Source organism: Ptychodera flava, chromosome 9 (assembly GCF_041260155.1).
Source record: "Ptychodera flava strain L36383 chromosome 9, AS_Pfla_20210202, whole genome shotgun sequence".
Taxonomy (NCBI): Eukaryota; Metazoa; Hemichordata; class Enteropneusta; family Ptychoderidae; genus Ptychodera; species Ptychodera flava.
Genome location: NC_091936.1, coordinates 30,444,824 through 30,465,557, shown reverse-complemented (window position 1 = coordinate 30,465,557; position 20,734 = coordinate 30,444,824). Strand labels below are relative to the sequence as shown.

General features: G+C 39.9%; 1 protein-coding gene across 2 annotated transcripts; it reads right to left on the bottom strand.

The window, feature by feature from the left end:
- Positions 1–1,392: 1,392 nt before the first annotated feature.
- LOC139140632 (protein NLRC5-like) lies at positions 1,393–17,885 on the bottom strand. 2 transcript variants are annotated; one of them, XM_070709991.1, is made up of 9 exons: positions 17,791–17,885; positions 15,441–16,612; positions 14,191–14,304; positions 10,860–10,964; positions 10,078–10,188; positions 9,569–9,685; positions 8,478–8,926; positions 4,700–7,849; positions 1,393–1,951 (listed from the first exon to the last, which is right to left on the bottom strand). In XM_070709991.1, the coding sequence occupies exons 7-8, from the start codon at positions 8,569–8,571 to the stop codon at positions 4,740–4,742; spliced, it is 3,204 nt and encodes a 1,067-aa protein (XP_070566092.1). In that variant the 5' UTR covers positions 8,572–8,926; positions 9,569–9,685; positions 10,078–10,188; positions 10,860–10,964; positions 14,191–14,304; positions 15,441–16,612; positions 17,791–17,885; the 3' UTR covers positions 1,393–1,951; positions 4,700–4,739. The 2 variants fall into 2 exon arrangements, with proteins under 2 accessions (XP_070566092.1, XP_070566091.1); XM_070709990.1 differs by lacking the exon at positions 1,393–1,951 and having other exon boundaries at positions 2,853–7,849.
- Between the last annotated feature and the right edge of the window lie 2,849 nt (positions 17,886–20,734).

The window sequence follows — 20,734 nt, the reverse complement described above, 5'->3', positions numbered from 1 at the left end:
GTTGTTGTGGCTTTAGTTACGCTATTTGCGTTGAGGAGGACAACAGCAAGATCAAGACAGCGCCCCCATCCGTCCCGAGCTAATGAAGAGCTAAAATCGCTCTTCCAATAGAGTTCTTATAGGGTATTTAATTTGAATGACTATCAAGCAATAATTGCCATTATCCCTCCTGATGCAAAATTCCAGCAAAATTTTAATATGTCATCTCTCAGTACGCACAGTGTTACCACGTCTGATTTTGTTGCGCATGTGTGTTAACATAGTAGGTAAAAGGTGGTTTTGGTTCAACTGTAAAAGTAGCTATTTGAAATTTGGCAGGTATACTGAACGTATGTAATTTCTGTGAAGTGACCGACGTAGCACAAGTAGATTAACGCTGAAGGCCAAAACAATTTTTGAATAGCAATATGGAAGAAAAATTATTAGCTTCATCTATAAAAAAACTTCTGTGCCGACCAGAAGATAAATCCTGTATATTGTAACGAGATGACAAATTTGGTTTGTCAATGTGATCTACTTAGAAGCCTTGCTTTCAGTAACCTCCTCTTCTTGTGGCCACTGATTTTCACTCCCCCCCCCCCCCCCCCCCCCGACTGTAAATAAAAACAGCTTCCGTAATTCTCTGAAAGGTAGGTGAAGGGGACAGGTATGTTTGACCGAGTGCATCACTTAAGGTAACGCGCCTCGGAATTGAAAGACTAAGTTTTTGCTTTAACTTCCCGTATGGAAACTTTTGATCATTCCCTTTCGAAATCAAAAATAGACATCAGGGGTCATCTTGCAAACTTTGCAATAAGAGAAACAAATTACCAATATTTACATATACTTGAAATTCAAAATGGCCGCCATACGTGTGTTAACTCTACGGAGAAAGTTGAATTTTCGATTTTCACAAAAATACGCGGGTGAAAACTTAAGTTACTTGATGAGCTTCAAAATGAGTCCCTACAAGTGGTTGACAAAAAGCATTGTAAACGTTTGGAATATCTGTCCTCGGGACGCATTCTACCTTAGAGCGGATTGACTCAAATTTCTTGATCTGCCTCCGAATATGTCCATTACACATGTGGAACGTTTTATGTGCACTGCTTACTCTGAAACACCCTGTGTGTCTCTCTCTCTCTCTCTCTCTCTCTCATATGATGGTACATGCACACAGTCTTTGCTACTGTCTATTTTGCACTATACTTTACAAGATGCTCTGTTGTCATGCATTTAAAGTTTCCTTTCTTGAGGTGAGGATGGTATGTCAGGCAGCAAGTATTACCCAGGCTTCCCTTTGCCTCTCTGAACACATAACTACATATGCAAGAGTCACAAATAGTCTTACAGACAGACAAACACACCACTGGGCACAGCCAAACAGGTAAAGATACGCAGTCTCATTACAGATAAGAGTTACGTGCTGTTTGCGTGGCACATGTTTTATTCAAGCTCTTTCAGCAAAAAACTGCTACCATTCACACTTATTACATAATTGCTGCAGCTATGTCGTTGAAACTTGCAGAGATTCTAAATTACATAGATACTTTGTATGTGAATATTTTTGTGACTTCAGAGACTTTCAATATCATATTTGGGCTTTCATAAATAATGTAACTTTGACTTTCAGTCAATCAGATATAATAATACTGATCAAATATTTCTATATGATGCGTGTTTAGATTAGATTTGGTTGTGACTTGGGTTGCATAAGAAAATACGACCAAATTTATTTTAACGGAGGTCCAAAAAAGCCATTCAAGCAGAAATTAGTAAAACCTGGTAATATTTATGTTGTCCTTTGTGATTTTCATAGTTAATGGTGCATCCACTCTAAACTCCACAGTGTTCCATCAATCGTCCAAGCCAGCTTGCAGTGAGTGACCTGCCATGTCAGCAACACTGAACGTGTACTGGAACGTTACAATAGCAAGTACACAACCCTTCTCTATTCATCTCTCTTGATAAACTGTAAATGAAAATTAAAACATCTCGCTGGGGTATTTTTTGACGCAGATATCCATCATATGCCGAAAAAGGAACTCATGTCAATCAACTACATAACACAATGGTGAAATTGTTCAGCAACGATTTTGATACAAGCTGTACACTATTTATAAATGTGTTATGCACAGTAAGTGAGGCTACCCACAATTCCCCTTGATTTGTTCACTCAGACATTTTTTGCTAAAGGCTTTTTCAATTTTATCAGTTTCTTAATGATTTTTAACTTACAATTTAAGTTCAGGATTATTTGTTAAAATTATGTTCCAAAATTATTGATTATGTTTAAAATTCAAGAGTAAATTGAATGAGAAGTCGACGTTTGGAGGTGCTAAAAAATTCACACTTTTCAAGGTAAAGTTATCAGCAACTAAGATGGTCTCATCATACCACCTGTCAGACATGCAAATTTCCTTTGTTACAAACATTAAAAAAATCAATACCCTTTCTTTTGCCAACACAGATGCAACTTATTCCCTTAGTTTCCTTGAAAATGTTGTGTATGGCTGTCAAAAATTTATGTCGACAAAATTACAAAATTGCTATCTCCTCCGCGGAAAAGGGGTTGATCTTCTCATTATTCACAGTGAGAAATCAGAAAATCATGATTATCAGAACTATGTTGCCAGAATTTTGAAATATGGACCGAGTTGTTCTCTGTACAGAAGAAATTTGCTTCACTTCAGTGAGTGATCTCTGTGTGTACTGATCATGGAGAATTGTGGGTAGCCTCACTTATTGTGTTATGTATTTATCTAATTATTACTCATTTATTTATTTATTCATTTAGGTAATGCTATTTATGTTGGCGCAGATAACGCAACCTGATACACTCATTCTACATCACAGGTAACCATGCACCTCTCTGCTTTACTCTTTCACCTTTATTGAAGATCTCTCTCAGGTCCTAAAATCTATCTGATGCCGTTTCAATTGCTAACACAATTTGGAACATAAATTGAATTCCATGACATCTTACACACACAAATTAAGCTTAGCTGCAGTAATTTTTTCCCAAATTTGTTACGGGGAAGAAACCTATTTTAGGAATCTTGTTGCCAGGAAACAGAGTGAGTTTTTTTCTTAATGTATGATTTTTCTTTTGCTCAGTGTGTACAACGTGCAGTTGATGTCATATGGAGAATGGCTTTATGTGAGTTGTGCCTTTTGTTTACAGTTTTGGACGAGCATAGCTTTGCCGAGGGCAAAACCTAACTTATCCATTTCATAGTTGACCAATACCAGGGGAACACATAATCACTATCCTTCTTCAACCTCTCAATATAACTGTAAAAGTACAAGACAACGTCAATCCAAAATAAATTACATAACAAACAACAGAATCATGGAGAGAGATGTTAAACAAAATTTACACCTTTCTTGAATCTTACAAATTTAAATCTCTGTCACAAAAACAAACCAGGGAAATACTGTCTCTCAAAAATGTCATAAAACTACACCCAGAAGCAGGTAAAAATGTTAGCAAAATTTATCAATGTCCTATTTTATGATCTGTTACCTTTGAACTCATGTGACCTATCCACTATGACCTTTGCAACAATTATCGGAAAATCTACATACTAGGTGTATTTCTGAAGCAACAAACAGCTGTATTCATTCCATTTCATTTTTTATTTCAACCTTCTCTCATGGCGCATTGTGTCAATTCACAGTTTTGTTTTTTGCTTGTTTGAAATAGTGTGTCTTTTTTTTGTTCAATCGGTGCAAAATGCCGTTTTTTCAGCTTTCATGTAAAATGAACACATTCATTGTTTGACATGATTTATGCTGTGGATATAGCAGAAATTAAAACTAATCAGTTTATTGATGTCAATATTTGCACAGGAAAACAAATATGGTGCAAAACAAACCTCCTTGTCCTATATATACATATACAGACTCTCGCAGTAATTTCTCTGATAAGAAAAATTCATGCACTGCAAATCATAATGCCAAATTTACAAAATAATCCTACTTGTAGTTAGTACTGGTTATTGTCGGTAATACACTACATTTCAAATATTTCAGTTAGCTGTATTTACAGTGGCCAATGACTGAATTTCACCAGGGGGGCTGTGCAAGCGAAAAATGTAATATCAAAACTGCATAGCTCCTGACATCCCATAAGTAAACGCAACTGATAGGCCACAATTGCTCGTGGATCAATACATTATGAGGACACGTATAAGCACTAGAAAGAGAGGAAGTTTGGAAACAGAATTTTCAAATCTTGCAATAGCTGAGGTACATTTGAAAGCAGCAGTGCTGTGCTTGGCTGTCTACCATCAGTCCACGATCACTTGAGACATTTAAATTGCAGTATGCTGATTGAGCCAATGAGTGTACAGCAGCTGTTGTTCAATAGAAAGCGTCAACCTCGGAAATCGTACCCCAAAATGCACAGAAGATCAATTATGACGCAGAGAGGATAGCAGGTATGAATTTAGAGATGTTTCGGAAAGTGGTGATTTATTATATAAATTGTGCCTTTTTGTGAGGGAAATCCATCTCTGAACTCTACTACGTGTGTATCGCAGCCATTTGTTCCTGAATTTCCTTTCTAATGCTTACAGGTACCCTTGCTTTGTATCAAACCACAAGTGACTGAGTGTTAGACCTCCTTCACAGTGTACAATTATGTGAGTTTGTAGTAGTAGAGTACTTTACACTTATTAATAGTGTACAAATGTCCGGGACTATAGATTATAGATACCTAACAGTCAAGCACCGTTGAAATCACTGTACTCTCTTGATTAAGAAACTTCCCTGCTGGTGTAGGGTTGTCTCATCTGTTTCACCAGTTCCTCATCTTTGATGAGGTCCTGGGTGAAGTCCACGTAATCGATGGGCTTCAAGTCCTGACTTGACTTCCGGCAGCTAACCGCGTCAAGCAGTTTCCTCGCACCGTGCTCTGATATCTGATTGTGACTGAGGTCGATGTGTGTCAGGTGTTGGCTCTCAGTGAGCAGCTGACAGATGATCTCTGTGCTGGCGTCAGAGATGGCATTGTGACTAAGGTCAAGGCGGGACAAGTCTCTACAATGCTTGGCTAGTCCTGTCTGTGACTCACCACCAGAGGGCGCACCTCCAGTGAGCAGGTAGCCGAGACCGCGATCTCCTATGACATTATGGCTGACGTCTAGCTGGGAGAGCTGATCTGTGTAAGAAATCGCTTCACTGAAAATCTCAGCAGCTTGATCTCCGATGTTATTGTGGCTAAAGTCAATAATGCTTAGTGATTTCAAATTCTGGAAACTGCACGACAAGGCTTTCACAGCATCAGTGCCCATGATTTGGCCAGAGAGTTTTAACACTTTCAAGTTTGTGAGCACAGCAATATCTCTACAAACACCCTTAAACTCAGCATCTGATAAGGTGGCTTCACTTGGGATCTCAAGTACTGTGACAGCATCCAACTTCTTGAAAAGAGCCTCCAAGTTGTTATGACTGAGCTTAATCTCATCACCCTCTAAGTTGTTTGGTTCCATGGATTTCAAAACTTGCTCTTTGTCGTAGGGGATGATGTTTGCTATACTGGCGAGGTTATGACTGACATCCACTTTGCTCTGGATTTGGCTGTCTGCGGTTTGACTCAGCAAACTTTGAACACCGACAGCACCAAAGGCATTATGACTCAAATTGACAATCTGTACCTCTTGGAAGTCGGTAACCAGCCTTCCCACCTGTTCAACATTTTCAATCACATTATGGCTGACATCCAGACATGTGACCGTTGATGAAATATTACCTACCAGATCTTTCAAGTGACACTGCAATTTATTGTGACTTAGGTCCAGGAGACTGAGCTGTTTAAGATGGCTGAAGTCTTCGACACAATTTGTGATTTCGTTGTGACTGAGGCGTAGATGTGTCAGGGCTGGGTTGACAAACTTGGTTATGCTAGCCACATCTGTGTCCGTCAGTTTGTTGTAGCTCAAGTCTAGGTCTTCAAGCTTCGTCAAATGTTGGAGGCTCTCAGCGATCTCTCCCTTTGCTCCAGTCCCTAGAAGGCTGAGGTGCTTTAGCCACGGGCGGATGCTTTTCAGGATGTGTGAAAGCGTGTCCACGGGAAAACTGCAGTTGTTGAGCTCCAGCCGTTTCAAGTGTCTCATTAGGTTGATGGATTCACACGCCAGCCAGATCACATCCCTCTTGATTTGCCTGTTGCTGAAATTTATGCGCCCTAGATGCGTGAAGAAAGGCAAGCAGTCGCACACTTTCTCGCAAAGCTCGTCCGAAATGTCCTGCATGTCTAGCTCTGTCACATACTTGAGTCTGTGCTGAATTTTTTCAAAGTCCTTCTCGTTGCTCACTTTGATGACACTTCGGATTTTGAACTCAAGGTCTTTGTTGATGAAGGGCAGTATATCTTCCAATCCCCCGATGCCGTTGTCGTCAACGACGAGGGTAATGTCGCGTTTCAGAGGTAGCAAGGCGGCACATCCTGCATTGCCTAGCTTATTCTTGGAAATATCCAATTCTTTCAAGGAATGTAGGAGCCTCAAGGCTGCCAGGAGAGGGCTACACTCTTTGAAACTCAAGTCATTGTTCGGAAGAAGCAATCGTCTTGTGTACACGTTGACCTTGTTCTTCCTATCGGCCAGAGCGAGAAAGAATTCCCTGCAGAATTTCGGACCCAGCGATTTGAGAGTCATCGTTTTCTGAGACGGCATGTACGACAGCACGCACATGAACAACTCCATGGTAGAACTCTTGATGTTGGTCAGGGGATTTGTGCCCTCGATCGTCAGGAACTTTGCCTGGGGAGAATGGTACCCGCGCAGATAGTCTGGAGAGTCATTGTTAAGATAATGGGTCAGTGGTATGAACCTGAGAAACTTGCACATCACCGAGAACTCACGGGCGTTTGAGATCTTGAATTCATATGTTTCTGTTTTTCTGGAATTCGGCTTGTTGGCCTCAATGTAGGCAATGAATTCCTCTGACAGGTGGCCCTTGTCACGCTGCGAGTAGTATGCGACGTCCTGAATGATAGCTGTGTGGTTCAGGATGACCGTAAACGCATACAAGAGAGGGTGGGGGATTTCCTCAGTTCGGTACAAGTCCAATGTCACATGTCCTAGGATGTTCTCGAGGCTCTTTGCAAAGTCTTTTGGGCACTTGGTCTCAAACAGGCAACACCCCAAGATCTCTAACTTTTCATACCTCATAGGAGTGTCTGCGGCAATAGCAGATGCGACTGCTTCCAGAAATGGGCCCGACTTTTCACCTAACAGACCACAGACATATGCGAAGCAGTGAGGCAGACTGTTTCTGCAGATTTCAAAGGCACTCTTGTCTTTTAATTCAAGCAGGCTCTCCTCAGAAGACTCGACCGCATGACTAAAATACAGTGCTACCGCATACATGTAGAGAAAACGACTAAGAAAACTGTATCCTGTTTCTGATTCTTTCACCAGCCCGTAGAGATGCAATTCAACATCTGGGACCTTTTTCGCCAACCACGACACATCCAATCTACTCGCGCTGTGCTTTGTCATATTCTCATAAAGGTGCTGGCCAGTTTCACGTAGCCTCTCAGTTAAAGTCTGCGTTGCGTTCTCTTCATCTATTTCACGTTGTTTACAGAATTTTTTCAAGTGATGTTCAAGGGCAGCCTCGGTTGCCTTGGTGAGAGACGGGGGAATCTGGTAGCTGTTTTCGTACCAATACGGCACGAGAAACGCATGGAAGAATTCCTCGCCTCTCAGAGTGCCCATTGGTAGGTCATACCTGACCTGGTCAATCAAAAATCTGCCGTGATTGTAATCTCTGGTGCGCTCCAGCAAGTGATCTTCAAATTTATCATAATAGGTAGTTCGATACCACGGTCTAAAAGGTAGATCTGGTGGAATTGATATATCTGAGAAAAAGAAAAAATAACAAATTACAAAAGTTACATGGAGCATGTCACCTTCAGATAAAAAACAGCAAGGATGCAATGCCCTACCAAGCCAGTACTCAGAAAGTCATCCCCTGGACACAATTATTCCCACTTGACAAATATCCTAGCTGCAACTGACAGGTGGAAAATGTCCACAAGGTAAATGTGTCAGTGGGGGACCAGTCTGACACCACATAATATTAACCTTTGCCTCACACCGAATGCCTGAATAAGAGTGCATGTCCATACAGTAACTATTTCATGTCAAAGGTCAAATGTAGTGTCAAATGGGGACCAGGAGAATCTTATCCACTATAAAATTACCACTGTACAAAATGGCTGTAGGGGTTTTACAATCTGTCGAGTATTCCAAAAAAATAAACAAGTGTACCAATGACTATGAATTTTTTTGAAAGTGTACTATAATATTTGCATCGATTGCTTAGGTTTTTGCATTTATGGTCTGGTTCTAAGGTACTACTGGGTCATAAAAATGTATTTGGGTATCATTTGGGGGAGACTTTCTCTAGGATTGAAAGTTTGGTACAGCTTTTCTCATTAATAATCCAGACTATGTGTAGCTCAAGTTGAAATTGGCTCCACTTACCACGCATGATCTCCTGCACTGTTTCGTACTCTTTGGGGTCAATATCGACTTTGATTCTCACGGTGTAGCCAGCCTTCGCAGCTATGGCCGTCATCTCCTCCGTGACAAGGATGGAGTCAGCATATCGGCGATCCCGTCGACCTCATGCCTGAATCCGAAGAGGTCGATGTCTGTATCGGACCTGAAAGTGAGGAGCAACTCAAGCTTGGATTTGTTACTGTGATGTGCAGGATCAATTACAGTATTAATGCTATCAAAGGCATCATACAGCTTTTGAATCACGTCCGGATTTTTGTTCTTATGGAAGTGACGTATGATTGTGTCATATATCTCCTCAACTTTCTTCTGTATTCTTCTCCTGGTTGCCAACTTCAACTTCTTCGTCTTGGTCTGGCCGTCGCTGGCGCCCTTTTTCAGCTCAAATTTCAGTGATGCAGTGAGGAGTACGGCTGAAAGGAAATACAGATTATGGATAAATGACAAAACTCATATTCCTTGAAACAGTACGGATCTTGAAAAGGAAAAATCTGTAAGCCTAAAGAGACAGTTTCTCAGATATTCTTAGCGACAAGTTGGGAAAAAGGGGAGCAAAATGATTATTTTTTTTCTTATTTCGACAATGAGGAATTCACATCCCTGATTTCTTCAACGCATCATGGGAAGAAACAGATTGTTTACAACAATTGTATTCAGTATGTAATGAGCCACAAAAACCTAATCACTGAGTATCATCTACATGTAAGAGAGCAGAAGTGGCAAACTAGAAGTTTTACGTTTAGATATTCGTATGATGATTTCAGGGACCTTTCAAAAGTTAGAGAATTTAAAGTCATCAAAGATGACACAGGATCTTATTGTTGAGAAAAAATCTTGCTTCTTGCAAGTTCAAAGTCGGGAGTTGGATGAAAATGGTTCCCCTCACACACTGATATATAGAACAATATGGGCATTTATGGAGAGATCTACTGGATTGTAAGAGAAAAACAGAATTTGTTAGGTTCCCCAAGAATTCTAAACACAATATACTTATTTTTCTCCAGCCTTGGTAATTCTATTTCTGACCAGAGAGGGCGCTAAATTCATTGACTTACATGGGTACCTGTCTCCCTTTCTCTTCAGCTTGGACATGAACTGTCTTGGTGGCTCAGGCGCTCTGCGTTTGTTACCTGCAGTACTGGCCTTTGATGCTGCATTATTCACTGTGGCAACTGAAATGACAGTCAGAAATTACTATTTATATGTACACTGTCACAATCCAATTTGTAAGACTGATTAGGTGACAAAAACGTTGATCACTATATGGCATACGAATAGACTAGAAATCTTTGTGATAGCTACCATCAATGCAGTAAATTCTATAACTTATGAAACGATACTGCAGCAATGCAATACTACAAGAAGAACAATATGTATAATACCAAACAAATATCATTCCATCCAATTTTCATTTAGATTTTACATTGGGTTTTTCTTTTTTGTTTTTTTTTCTTCCTTTCAAAAACCAAGCTACGTTATCTACGATTTCTGAGGCAACTATGACAATGCAATAACAAAAACATCAAGGCAGAATGTATTGCCGGAACCCTTGGCAACTCCGTACCTTTGTTCGATGACGGCTGCTGGCCAGATGTTCCTGCTGTCTGTCGTGATGTGCTCTGCTGTGTATTCACATTCTTTCCATCTGATTTCGCCGTACCATCTGCCTGTGTCGCTGAGATTCAATACACCAAACAATGATGTGTACATGAATTAGTAAATAGTCATGCAGACAACTGTAACTTTCAATACAGCTGACAATTTTCCATTAAATTTGAAAGGGCAGGACATTTTCCACTTTTTTTCACTTAAAATGCGATAATCACCAACCGGAGGTGGAATACTACATTTTTTAGTGTGCACACATGCAAACACATCATAAGTGTATATAGTATGTGTTAGACTGTCCATACATGTACCAAAAGATGGAAGAAGAAAGAGACAATTGAAGGATAAGTTGCTGTAAGTTTTGAATTTTACATTGTCACTTGCAATTGCAAGTTCTTGTTCTTGTTCCCAAAGCATGTTGAAGCACCAACAAATTAGCTTGTCAGCACAGGTCAATAAGTGTAATATGTACTGTTGTTGTTTACATTTGAGCTCTAGTTGAAAGCAAAATTCACTTGTGAACAGTAATAATGTATCTATACCCACATACAGGATGAGTTTACGAACAATAAAATCAGTCAAGTAATCAGAAACACATTTCGACTTTCCACCGGAAAGACTGGAATGATCACAGGGTTATCCCAACTCAAACAAACTGAAGTGGTATTCACCGACATTCTTACATTACCGGTAATCATAATCAAAGAAATTTTGCTTGAATATAACATTATTACTCACAGGGTGTCTGTTTCAGTCTCTTGGCGCTTGGACTTTCAAGATCTACATTGGAATCTGAGCTGACAATTTCAGAAGATGAATCAGAGTCATCAGTCATTGCTGCACCTGAGGAATAACCAAACAGTCATAAATCAGACAGCATTGAGACAACATGGTTGAAAAACGTCTACAGGAACTTGTCTACTGTACTGAATTTATCTTTGACCATTTCTGTTATAAAATGGATCAACTTATATTCTCTCATTTAACATGAAAGGTCAGTAATTCAAATCAGATAGGGCCAGGGACTCGACACTTGTTTTAATTGTGAGCATGGCAAAGAAAAACACCTTATTCTATCACGTCAAAGCATGCCTCAAAAAAAGAAAGGCAATGTGCAATGGGGATACACAGGTTTGAAACTATGAATTTGCTGTCATGTACACGTAGCGTGACACACGGAAAAGGCAATCATGGGATATTTGTCAAAATGTGCATATACAGTAGCTGGCTGACTGGTGCATGTAGTCATAACAACATACATCCTAAATTTGTGTGAATTGTAATACCAGGGCCATCACTCTTCCTGAAGCCAAGCCTGGGAAACACTGGGGTCAAGCTGAGACATTTCAATCTAAATATTATTCTACTTGCGCTTTCAGCATACATGTTACATAGTTATTGTTATGCAAATTAGCCAATCCTGTTTCAGAAATTTCTGGGGAGAACACATATGTAGGTAAGACAGCTGCTTGAGAATAGATTTTCTATTTCTCATACGTTTCCTTGAGAACAGATTTCTGCAGTATACGGAAGATAGGGACCCAAGGTCTTTGTGTGTGCCTTCGTGACAGTGTTCACACAATACTGGCATTTATTGCCGAATTATCTGAGATGTACCTCGAAATGTATGACAAATATGAGTTTATAATATAGAGTATTTTGATCTCAACACAGTACCGGTAGGTTCTCTGCTCTCACTTTTTTACCCTTTCACCATATGGTTTGGCCCATTCCCATTGTTATCGATGGTGATTGTGGAATCACGTGTATGGTGTAGCTCCGCCCACCCTTTCCTTTACTAATTATGTAGATTATGCATTGGGCGTGTCATTAGTTAGTCGTGTCATTCATTGATTCTAATGATTATTCATACTACACTGTATATATGGACCTGTGATAGTAATAAAGGATAGATTTGAACTTGGTCATACTAAGACACAATACAAAGCTGTCTCCGGCCTATCCTGGTCTCTCACTGGCGTGGATTTTACGGTGCAGTGTATGTCTCAGTAGGAAAGTCTGAGCAAAAAGCGTACATTTGTTTATTCACGTGTGCCGTTACTCGAGCCATACATTTAGAATTAGTCGCAAACCTCAGTAGCGAGACATTTTTACGAGCCTTCAGGAGGTTCGCCGCCAGACGCTCCCTGCCGCGCAAAATTATGTCGGATAACGGATCCACATATTTATCAGCCGCGGCGGAAATAGAAAACATGATGAAATCAGTACCAGTACGGAACTACTTTGCAAACTGTCGCGTGGAATGGACTTTCATTCCAAAACGTGCGCCGTGGTTTGGTGGCTTTTGGGAACGACTTATCGGCTTGACTAAAACTGCCCTCAAAAAAGTTCTCGTCGATCGTTCGTATCAGTCGATGAGTTACAGACAGTTCTTGCTGAAATTGAAGCTACGTTGAACGATCGTCCACTGACCGATCTTTCCAACGATCCCAACGATCTTTCACCCTTGACCCCTTCACACTTGTTGCATGGTCGTCTTATCACAACTTTGCCATATTACTCAATCGATGAAGATGAGCTAAATGACCCAACATTTGGTAGCCAAGAACGTCTCCAGAGGAGATCAGAGTATTTAGGCAAAATTCACACTCATTTCTGGAAAAGATGGTCTCAAGATTACCTCAACACATTGCGTGAAAGAGATCGAATTTCAGGGAAGGGAGCCATTCAGAATCAGATAAGGGTGGGTGATGTTGTTCTAGTGGAAGACAAATCCGTCCCACGGATAAGGTGGTCTCTTGCCATTGTTGAAAAACTTAACACAGGAAATGATGGTTTAGTGCGTTCCGCTTGCATCAGAACGCGTACCGGCAAAACTAGTAGACCTATCACTAAATTGTATCCATTAGAAGTTAATTCAGAAGTTGAAAATAATGAAACGTGCACTGACACTGACAAAGGTGCACACACTACAAATAGTAGCGTGAACAGTTCACGACCAGTTCGTGAAGCGGCTATGAAAGCCCGTCAACGACTAAAGGAAATGTCATCAATTCTGTATTAGTAAGTTTTTGTTTCAGACACGCATTCACTATCTTCAGTGACTGCTTTGTAGTTAGAGTTTTCTTTAGTTTGTGATATTTGTAACTTTGAACTTATTTCAGTTGTGATTTCATTTGACGTTCGCTATGAACATCCGTTAGATTGTAACTTACAGTTATTTTTTGAATTAGAGATTAATGTAACGTTTACACAAAGTATTTCCGTCATCTTATTTGTAGTTTCTTTCTGTTAAAGCTTATAACGAACCTTTACTGTAAGAAGGATTTAATTAAGTATAGTTTATATAAGGATTTGCATTAGAGTTCTCTTTGAAGTTTGTATCACGCGCCACAAACAGAAGCAGATTGTGATTTAATCCGTACCAGGCGTACTTTCTTATCAAGCATGATTAGACACCAACCGCCACTGATCTTTCAGATTATTCTTTCCAATCTTACGCTTATCATAGACACTTTACTCTTGAGATTTATTTCGTGTTGTTTTTTGCATTTTGAATTCAGTTGTTTGAGATTTTTGAAACTCTTTATCTTGCTGGCGGGAGGATGTTGGGAATCACGTGTATGGTGTAGCTCCGCCCACCCTTTCCTTTACTAATTATGTAGATTATGCATTGGGCGTGTCATTAGTTAGTCGTGTCATTCATTGATTCTCATGATTATTCATACTACACTGTATATTGGACCTGTGATAGTAATAAAGGATAGATTTGAACTTGGTCATACTAAGACACAATACAAAGCTGTCTCCGGCCTATTCTGTCTCTCTCTTACCGAACCGATCCCCAAGTGTGTAGCCCACAGATGGTCATTGTGGAATTGTACGCAGCGAAATAGGGGTGAACAGGGTAACCATTTCACCACCAGACTTTGGTACATTCTCTTTGATTTCGGTAGATATGATATCCCATAATACAGAGAAAATGAGAGGTAAGGGCATTGACCTTTTTTGTTCAACTACTAAATTTAAAGTTCTAACTCCACCTTACAAAACAATGGTGTTGTAAGAAAGCATCTTGACAAAAGAGTCCATCAGCTCAACTACTCACCTTGTGCCATTTCATCAACTGACACTTGAATTTGATTCGTATTTGCCCTTGACCCAGCTTCAGTAGATCTGGACGTTGATGTTGTACTGGCCCGTGAAGGCAGAGTCACAGAGACTGAGAATACACAGCAGAAAAGGAATAGTAATTATTACAATGTATATGATTATAATATCTACTTCGAGCTTCACCTGTGACTGAGCAATTAAGCAGCTCAAGCTATTATTACAAACATAAATACCCCTAATTGATATTCAAACCTGTAATTCTGCCAGGGGGTTCCAAAGAGAGTATGTGTTGAACAAGCTTCACCCTCGTCAAAGAGAGGATTTCAAATAAGCCTTGTAAGTACCATCAACACAGGCACTGTGTTAGACTTTCCCTAATCAAGCCAGTTTGATATTATGGACAATTTATCCTTCACCATAGCAACATGATGTCCCTGTACATGAGGAGGCACATGGATGGGAGACTATTACGGAAGAAGTTGGAAAATCTCTACTGTCAACATATTTCAACAACGCTATAATTTAACATTTGGTGAAATTCCACGGAGTTTTAAGTGAGAACAGGTCATTTTATCCAAGTTACATTGGATATCTGGAAACGATGGTTTAGGATTTCCCGTGTTGTTATTACACTTCTTTAACCCTTTCACCACCATGGTTTGTCCCAAATCCATTGTTTTCTATGGTAAAGTTGGACCTGTATACAGGGAACCGGGGGTGAAAGGGTTAAAATCTAAATCTACGCTATGTGCAAGACAGAAAAATCCATTAACAGACAGGCTAATACTTATATTCTAATATGCTTGCTTTTTCTTAAGAATATTTTTTTTTAATTTTCATTTTGGAATCTTTTTCTCAGAACCTTCCACTATTAATCTGACAACAATGAATATGTTTGTGTACTCAACAAGGAGGCAATGGGAAAAAATACAAATTATATACACTAACCCTTCACCATCAGGTCAAGTTGGTTGAAACTAGTAAAGCAAAACACGTCCCATATGGTGCCATTTAAACAAAGACTTGACTGTAAACATGATTTTTACAGACTAAAGCTACTATAATATACCAAGCCAAGTGAGTGAGTGAAAATACATATGGTTTTTGCTCAATACCGACTTGGCAGATGGGGAAGTGATACTGCCTGGCAGGTAAAGGGTTAATGTATATTTTTCAATGAATTGTTAGCTTAGACCTAATCATATCCTCAATGTGTTCTTATTTTTGTAAAAAAATTATGTTCACCTATTTTGGATAAGTTCCTGTAAGTGATGTGTTCCTTTATCTTGTCATGGGTCTCTGCAATGTGTGTGTCTTTTTCAAAGCTTTCTCTCAGAGCTTTGGCTCTCGTTGTTGCGTTGACAGGATCTCGGAGTATCTTGGTCAGTTGATGTTGCAAAGACTCAGGGTTTGAATTTGCCGAGTCATAGAGAAAGTAGTCCAAGTGTTCCCCGAACCTGCTCCTCAGGAACGCTTCCAGGTTGCTTCCTTTCGGTATCAGTACCGGCAAACCTGTTGCTATGGCCTCCAGGCCCCGCATTCCGAGGGGCTCTTCTGGAGGGACAACACAGATAAACGTCTGCAGGACGCCGGCGCTTACTTCTTGACAGCCATACGGAGAGCATGTGTAGGGATGTCGCGTGAGAACGTCTTTCACAAGCTTGTAGTTGGCCGGGGCAGAGGTGTTTCGCAATCGCCAAATGGGGAACGTTTCTTCGATCTCCTCGTGCTTGGTGAGAGCTACACCCACAGCACTGATGATCATCTGGTTAAACTTACTAGGAACATTCCCGCGACCCGTGGCTCTAAGAATCTGTTCCATACTCTGTGGCTGCTCACATATGTCCACCTTCGACAGAAAAACGACTGCTCTGGTCTTGGAAGGAATAAATGATGGTCTATGTGATGTCGGATGCCTCGATAGATGTTTGCATAGTGTCCGAAGACCTTAGGGCCTACAGAGAAGACGACGTCCGCCTTTTCAGCATATTTCAGATGCTCTTCTACTGTCCAGGTGACGGTGTGATTCACCAGAACAACCTTGGCTTTTGGGTAGAGGTTTTCCTTTAAAGCAAAAACTGCTTTGCAGGAGACCGGAAAATGCCCAATGAGAATTTTCACTGGCGGTACCGTAGACAGGCTTTTGAAATAAGTTTTGGGGGAGAGAAACCACTCCGGACTGGGATGCTTTCCATTGTCTTCCGCATCAGGCACTTCACTTGGAAGGACAAGTTTCACCTTCATGGACTGGGCATTCTCGGTCTGTCTCTGACTGGCCCGCAGCACCATGCAGTATGGTTTACCGATGATCGGATTGTCTGTTTTTATAAAGCCAGCTAACTGGTGGTTTATGGCACATACCGGGTCTCGGACCCTGTCCCACTCTTCAGCCACAAATAGGGATGACATGTCCAACACTGAAACAAAGAAAAACACAAAAACACCGTTCAATGCATTATCTTGTGACATGACTGCACCTAGCAAACTGCTTTCATGATGTAGGACTGACTTCTAAAATGTACAACATATGGCCACAAGCAAACACCAATAAGTCCTGATGGGGGAATGCTGTAGTTGTACAATGAAATGTGATTTATCCATCTCATCCATGATAATATTTGTGAGGGAGTATGACACAAACCGGTGAAGCGTTAATGACTCATACTTTCACTCCAGTGATGAGTATACCACAAGATATTGACCAGTTCACAACATATATGATTGCATAATAGAGTGAGCTGGTCAAAACCAAGAGTTGTATACCCTTTAAGTTCATCGAAATGGTTTATTGCTATTACTTGAAAAGAGTACACTGAAATCTTGGCCTGAAATGTTACAAATTTTTTCTGACACATTCCGACTGTGCTATATTGCAATCATACACTGATATTAAGATCATTTTCCATAAGACAGTATGCAAATATTTCCTATATTCCTTTCTGAATTCAGCTGTTTATATTTTGACTAAAACAGCTAAATGCATAGGGCTTGTACATGCATAGCATATTTGTATGTCATGCCAAGGAGGTAGGATGCCACAGGCAAACAACCTGCAATGATTGTATCCCACGGGCCGTGCGCTGGGTTTTTCTGTCGTGTTGGCTGTGTACCCATGGACGTACCACAGACGTCCATGGTGTATCAAACAAGACAGAAAAAGTCGGCGCACGGCCCGTGGGCTCAATTATTGCAGCTAGCTTATTGGTAGCCATAGGACTCAGGAGGACATGTGACAAGCTTGGGACATGTACATATGGCTAAAAGTCAAGACAGCGTGCGTAAGCATGCCGTTAAAATCACCTCTACCGAATGGTGAACTCCTCTAAGGTCCTGTAAGATCGTTTAGCTATCAACCCCAAACGCATAAATGTGTAACGTACGAAAGCTCTAGATTCTTCTGGCTATCCGATATTAAAAACAAAGTTCAAAGAGTCAGAGGTTGGACTCGAGTCGAGATCGTTCCACAACAGAAACTTCCTTGTTCTAGCGAAAACTCCAACTGGAGTTCATATAGAGGTTATGATCATTAGTTATCATCACTGAAGAATTATCGACTATTGTTAAGGCTTTAAGAAAGCGAAATATCGCCCCATACCTACGTCACCTGTACATAACTCGCAGAATTCGAAGCCTCGGTGATCGATCTTGTTGCCACACGTAGCTAGTTCGCCATTTTCGCATGGTGGCAACGAGCGCCCTCAATAGCATGACCCCAAAGTGACACAGGTGACGATGATTGATGGATGGATTGATGGGTGGGTTGGCCAGTGGGTGGATGGGTGGATGGATGAGTGGAGGGATGGAACGATTGATTTATTGATTTATTGATTGATTGACTGACTGACTGACTGACTGACTATCGCAATCTACCCCCGGCAGTACCCATTGGCAGGCTATGTCGCCCCCACCCCGTGCATAGAATCCTGGAAAAACATCCAAATAATGTTCCTTAGTAGAACATTTATTTTGAGAGACCGATTGATGATTGGATTGTAGTATAAAAACTTCAATATATCAACATATTACAGGAAAAGTTCACAGTGTCAAGAAAAGTTCTTGGATATGCGTCACGTCATATGTCACCTAAGGCTACTTTCGTAGCATCATAAAATCACTGAACCTTGACATTTCTAAGGAGTTTATTTTTCGGACGATTTTCATTCATTTCGACTAAAATGTGTTTCTTTGCACGGAATTTCGCGCAACTTATCCATTTATCGTCGTGAACGTTTATTTGCTCCGGTGCTGAAAGTGAACACCCATCACAATGATGGCCCGTCGATTCTCATGCTATACTTCGTGGAGTGCATACATTTCTATATCTCTATTTTCATACTTTTTTCTATTTTCTTGTGTGTCTGACGTTGTCGCTATTTATGGGAACCAGGAAGAGACTGTCACAATATAAATTTGAAACAAAGATGACAAAGAACGCACACGGAAATATAAACAGGGCTATATATAGATTGAAAACCCTTAAAAGGAACCATAATGTCCTAGAAGCTTTTCATACAATAACATACATAAGCTTATGAAATGGGTAAAATTCGGTTTAAAATATATATAATTCATTTGAACTTTTTCCCTGATCTAATGGGAGAAAGATGTAAAAACGATGAATGTGAAATAGGTGACAATATCTTTCGATAAGAGAAAGGGGAAATAAACAGTCAATAATGTCACACACTGGCTTTTAATAACTGTCTGTTCAATGGAGGTTCTGAGAGCATTGAAGCGCCATCACAATAGAGAAGTGATAAATGAAATAAATTCTTCCTTTGCGATAAACACGTATACGTGTTAGTTTCTATTAATGTACACTTGCAATATTTACCTGTTATGTTTAATTTGAAAAGTCTGCCTTCCATTAAATCTCATTTTGCATTCAAAATATTTGAGATAATAACGTTTGGCTAAAACCCCTGTATTTCGTCATTCCTTGCCTATACATTGAAGACGTGACCGGTCCATGTAAACTTCGTCGTCTAAACATATGTCATGAAGAAGTGGTACATTGTTGCCTCTTTTGAAAGTTGCCAAAATTTACAGGTTTACAACAATGTAGTAGAAATAGACAAGTTTGTTTTGAAATGCAAAAAAAAAAATAATTGCAATTTGCTAATATTGTAATTAACCGCATAAACAACATTCAAGAACATGCCAGGACAAACAGCTTTTCTGATTTGATTTGATTTATTTAGCACTTTAAAAATCATACAATACAACAAGAAAAAAGAAAAGCACGAACGTGCCGGGATAACACAGAAAAGTTGAAAACTTATCTCCACCTTGGTTCCATGCAGCTAAAATTGATGAACTAAACTAGAATGCAACCGCATATGCCAGGACTGAAAGTTTTCTTTCTCTTCAGGTAGAATGCGCCTCGGGGACAGATATTTGGACTCTAAAAACATTTACAATTCTCTTGTGATCTACCGCTTGTTGGAGATCATTTGGAAGTTCTTTGATTAAGCAAAGTTTTCACCGTCTTAGTTTTGTGAAACTTATGAATTTAATTTTTCCCTAGAACTAAGGGATGGCGGCCATTTTGAATTTCAAACATTGGTAGTTTGTTTCTCTTTTTACCAAATTTTGAACGATGGCCCCTGATGAAAGTTTTGTCGAGGAAAAGTAGAGCAACCCTTAAGGTTTTTAATTTCCAGGCGTGTATTACCTTAATGAAGTTTCAGGACTTATGACAAAATGATGATCAACGAGTTTAGGTATTGTTGTCTTGAAGTTGTTCATCGTCAAAAATTTTCCCACATCAACGATCAGATCGACCTTAAATAATGATGTATAATTACAGATTGATGCCAAATTGCCACAGAATGCTGCCAATGCGTAGTACAGTACCTGCGTATTAACCCTTTGAGAGCTGTAATTTTTCCAACCAAAATTCTAGTGCAACATTTTACGAATTTTTTTATTTTTTCTGAAAGTTTTTTCGATAATTTTGGACCAAACAGACATCACATTTCATTGGCTACAGTGTTTCATCAAAATTTTGGCAAAAATCTGAAAAAAAAATTGCCATGGTTGCATGAAGGCAACTAAAATTAACTTTGGCGCTCAAAAGGTTAAACAGACTTACAGTTAGAAATTCGTGTTGTCATTTTTACGTAACACTCTGCATAAGAAGAAGCCATGGCAACAAATGGACATTAAAATAGTGTCAGAATGGCAGATTCTAAGGTAAATGGACTGAACATTTCTTTTATTGGAAACTTCCGCGAAAAATCACTGACTCGGCAACTTGTTTCTCCGTTTTCAAAAATCACGCATGATGTGTTGCCGAGTTGGCTGTTTTTGATGTGCCACAGTGTCATATAAAATGAAAAAGTTCCCAACCGACCTACCCTATTTCCCGAGAGCTTGTTAATGGCGACACAAAGTGGTTTTCCGCGTAAGGAAATTACAATACTCCAAGTGCAGCCCGCTCTATGATTCTATGCAAATTTTACGTAAAGCAATGTTGGCTACACAAAAAACAAGAAGCAAATTTGAATATATTCCCATACTATAAAACTAAGTAAGGA

What these genes read in the sequence shown, in the direction of transcription:
- LOC139140632 (XM_070709991.1), bottom strand. Translation starts at nt 8,571, where the DNA reads ATGACGGCCATAGCTGCGAAGGCTGGCTACACCGTGAGAATCAAAGTC. An exon ending in AGTGCAGGAGATCATGCGTG is followed by an intron (nt 7,850 to 8,477) that starts GTAAGTGGAGCC and finishes TCTTTTTCTCAG; the next exon opens with ATATATCAATTCCACCAGAT.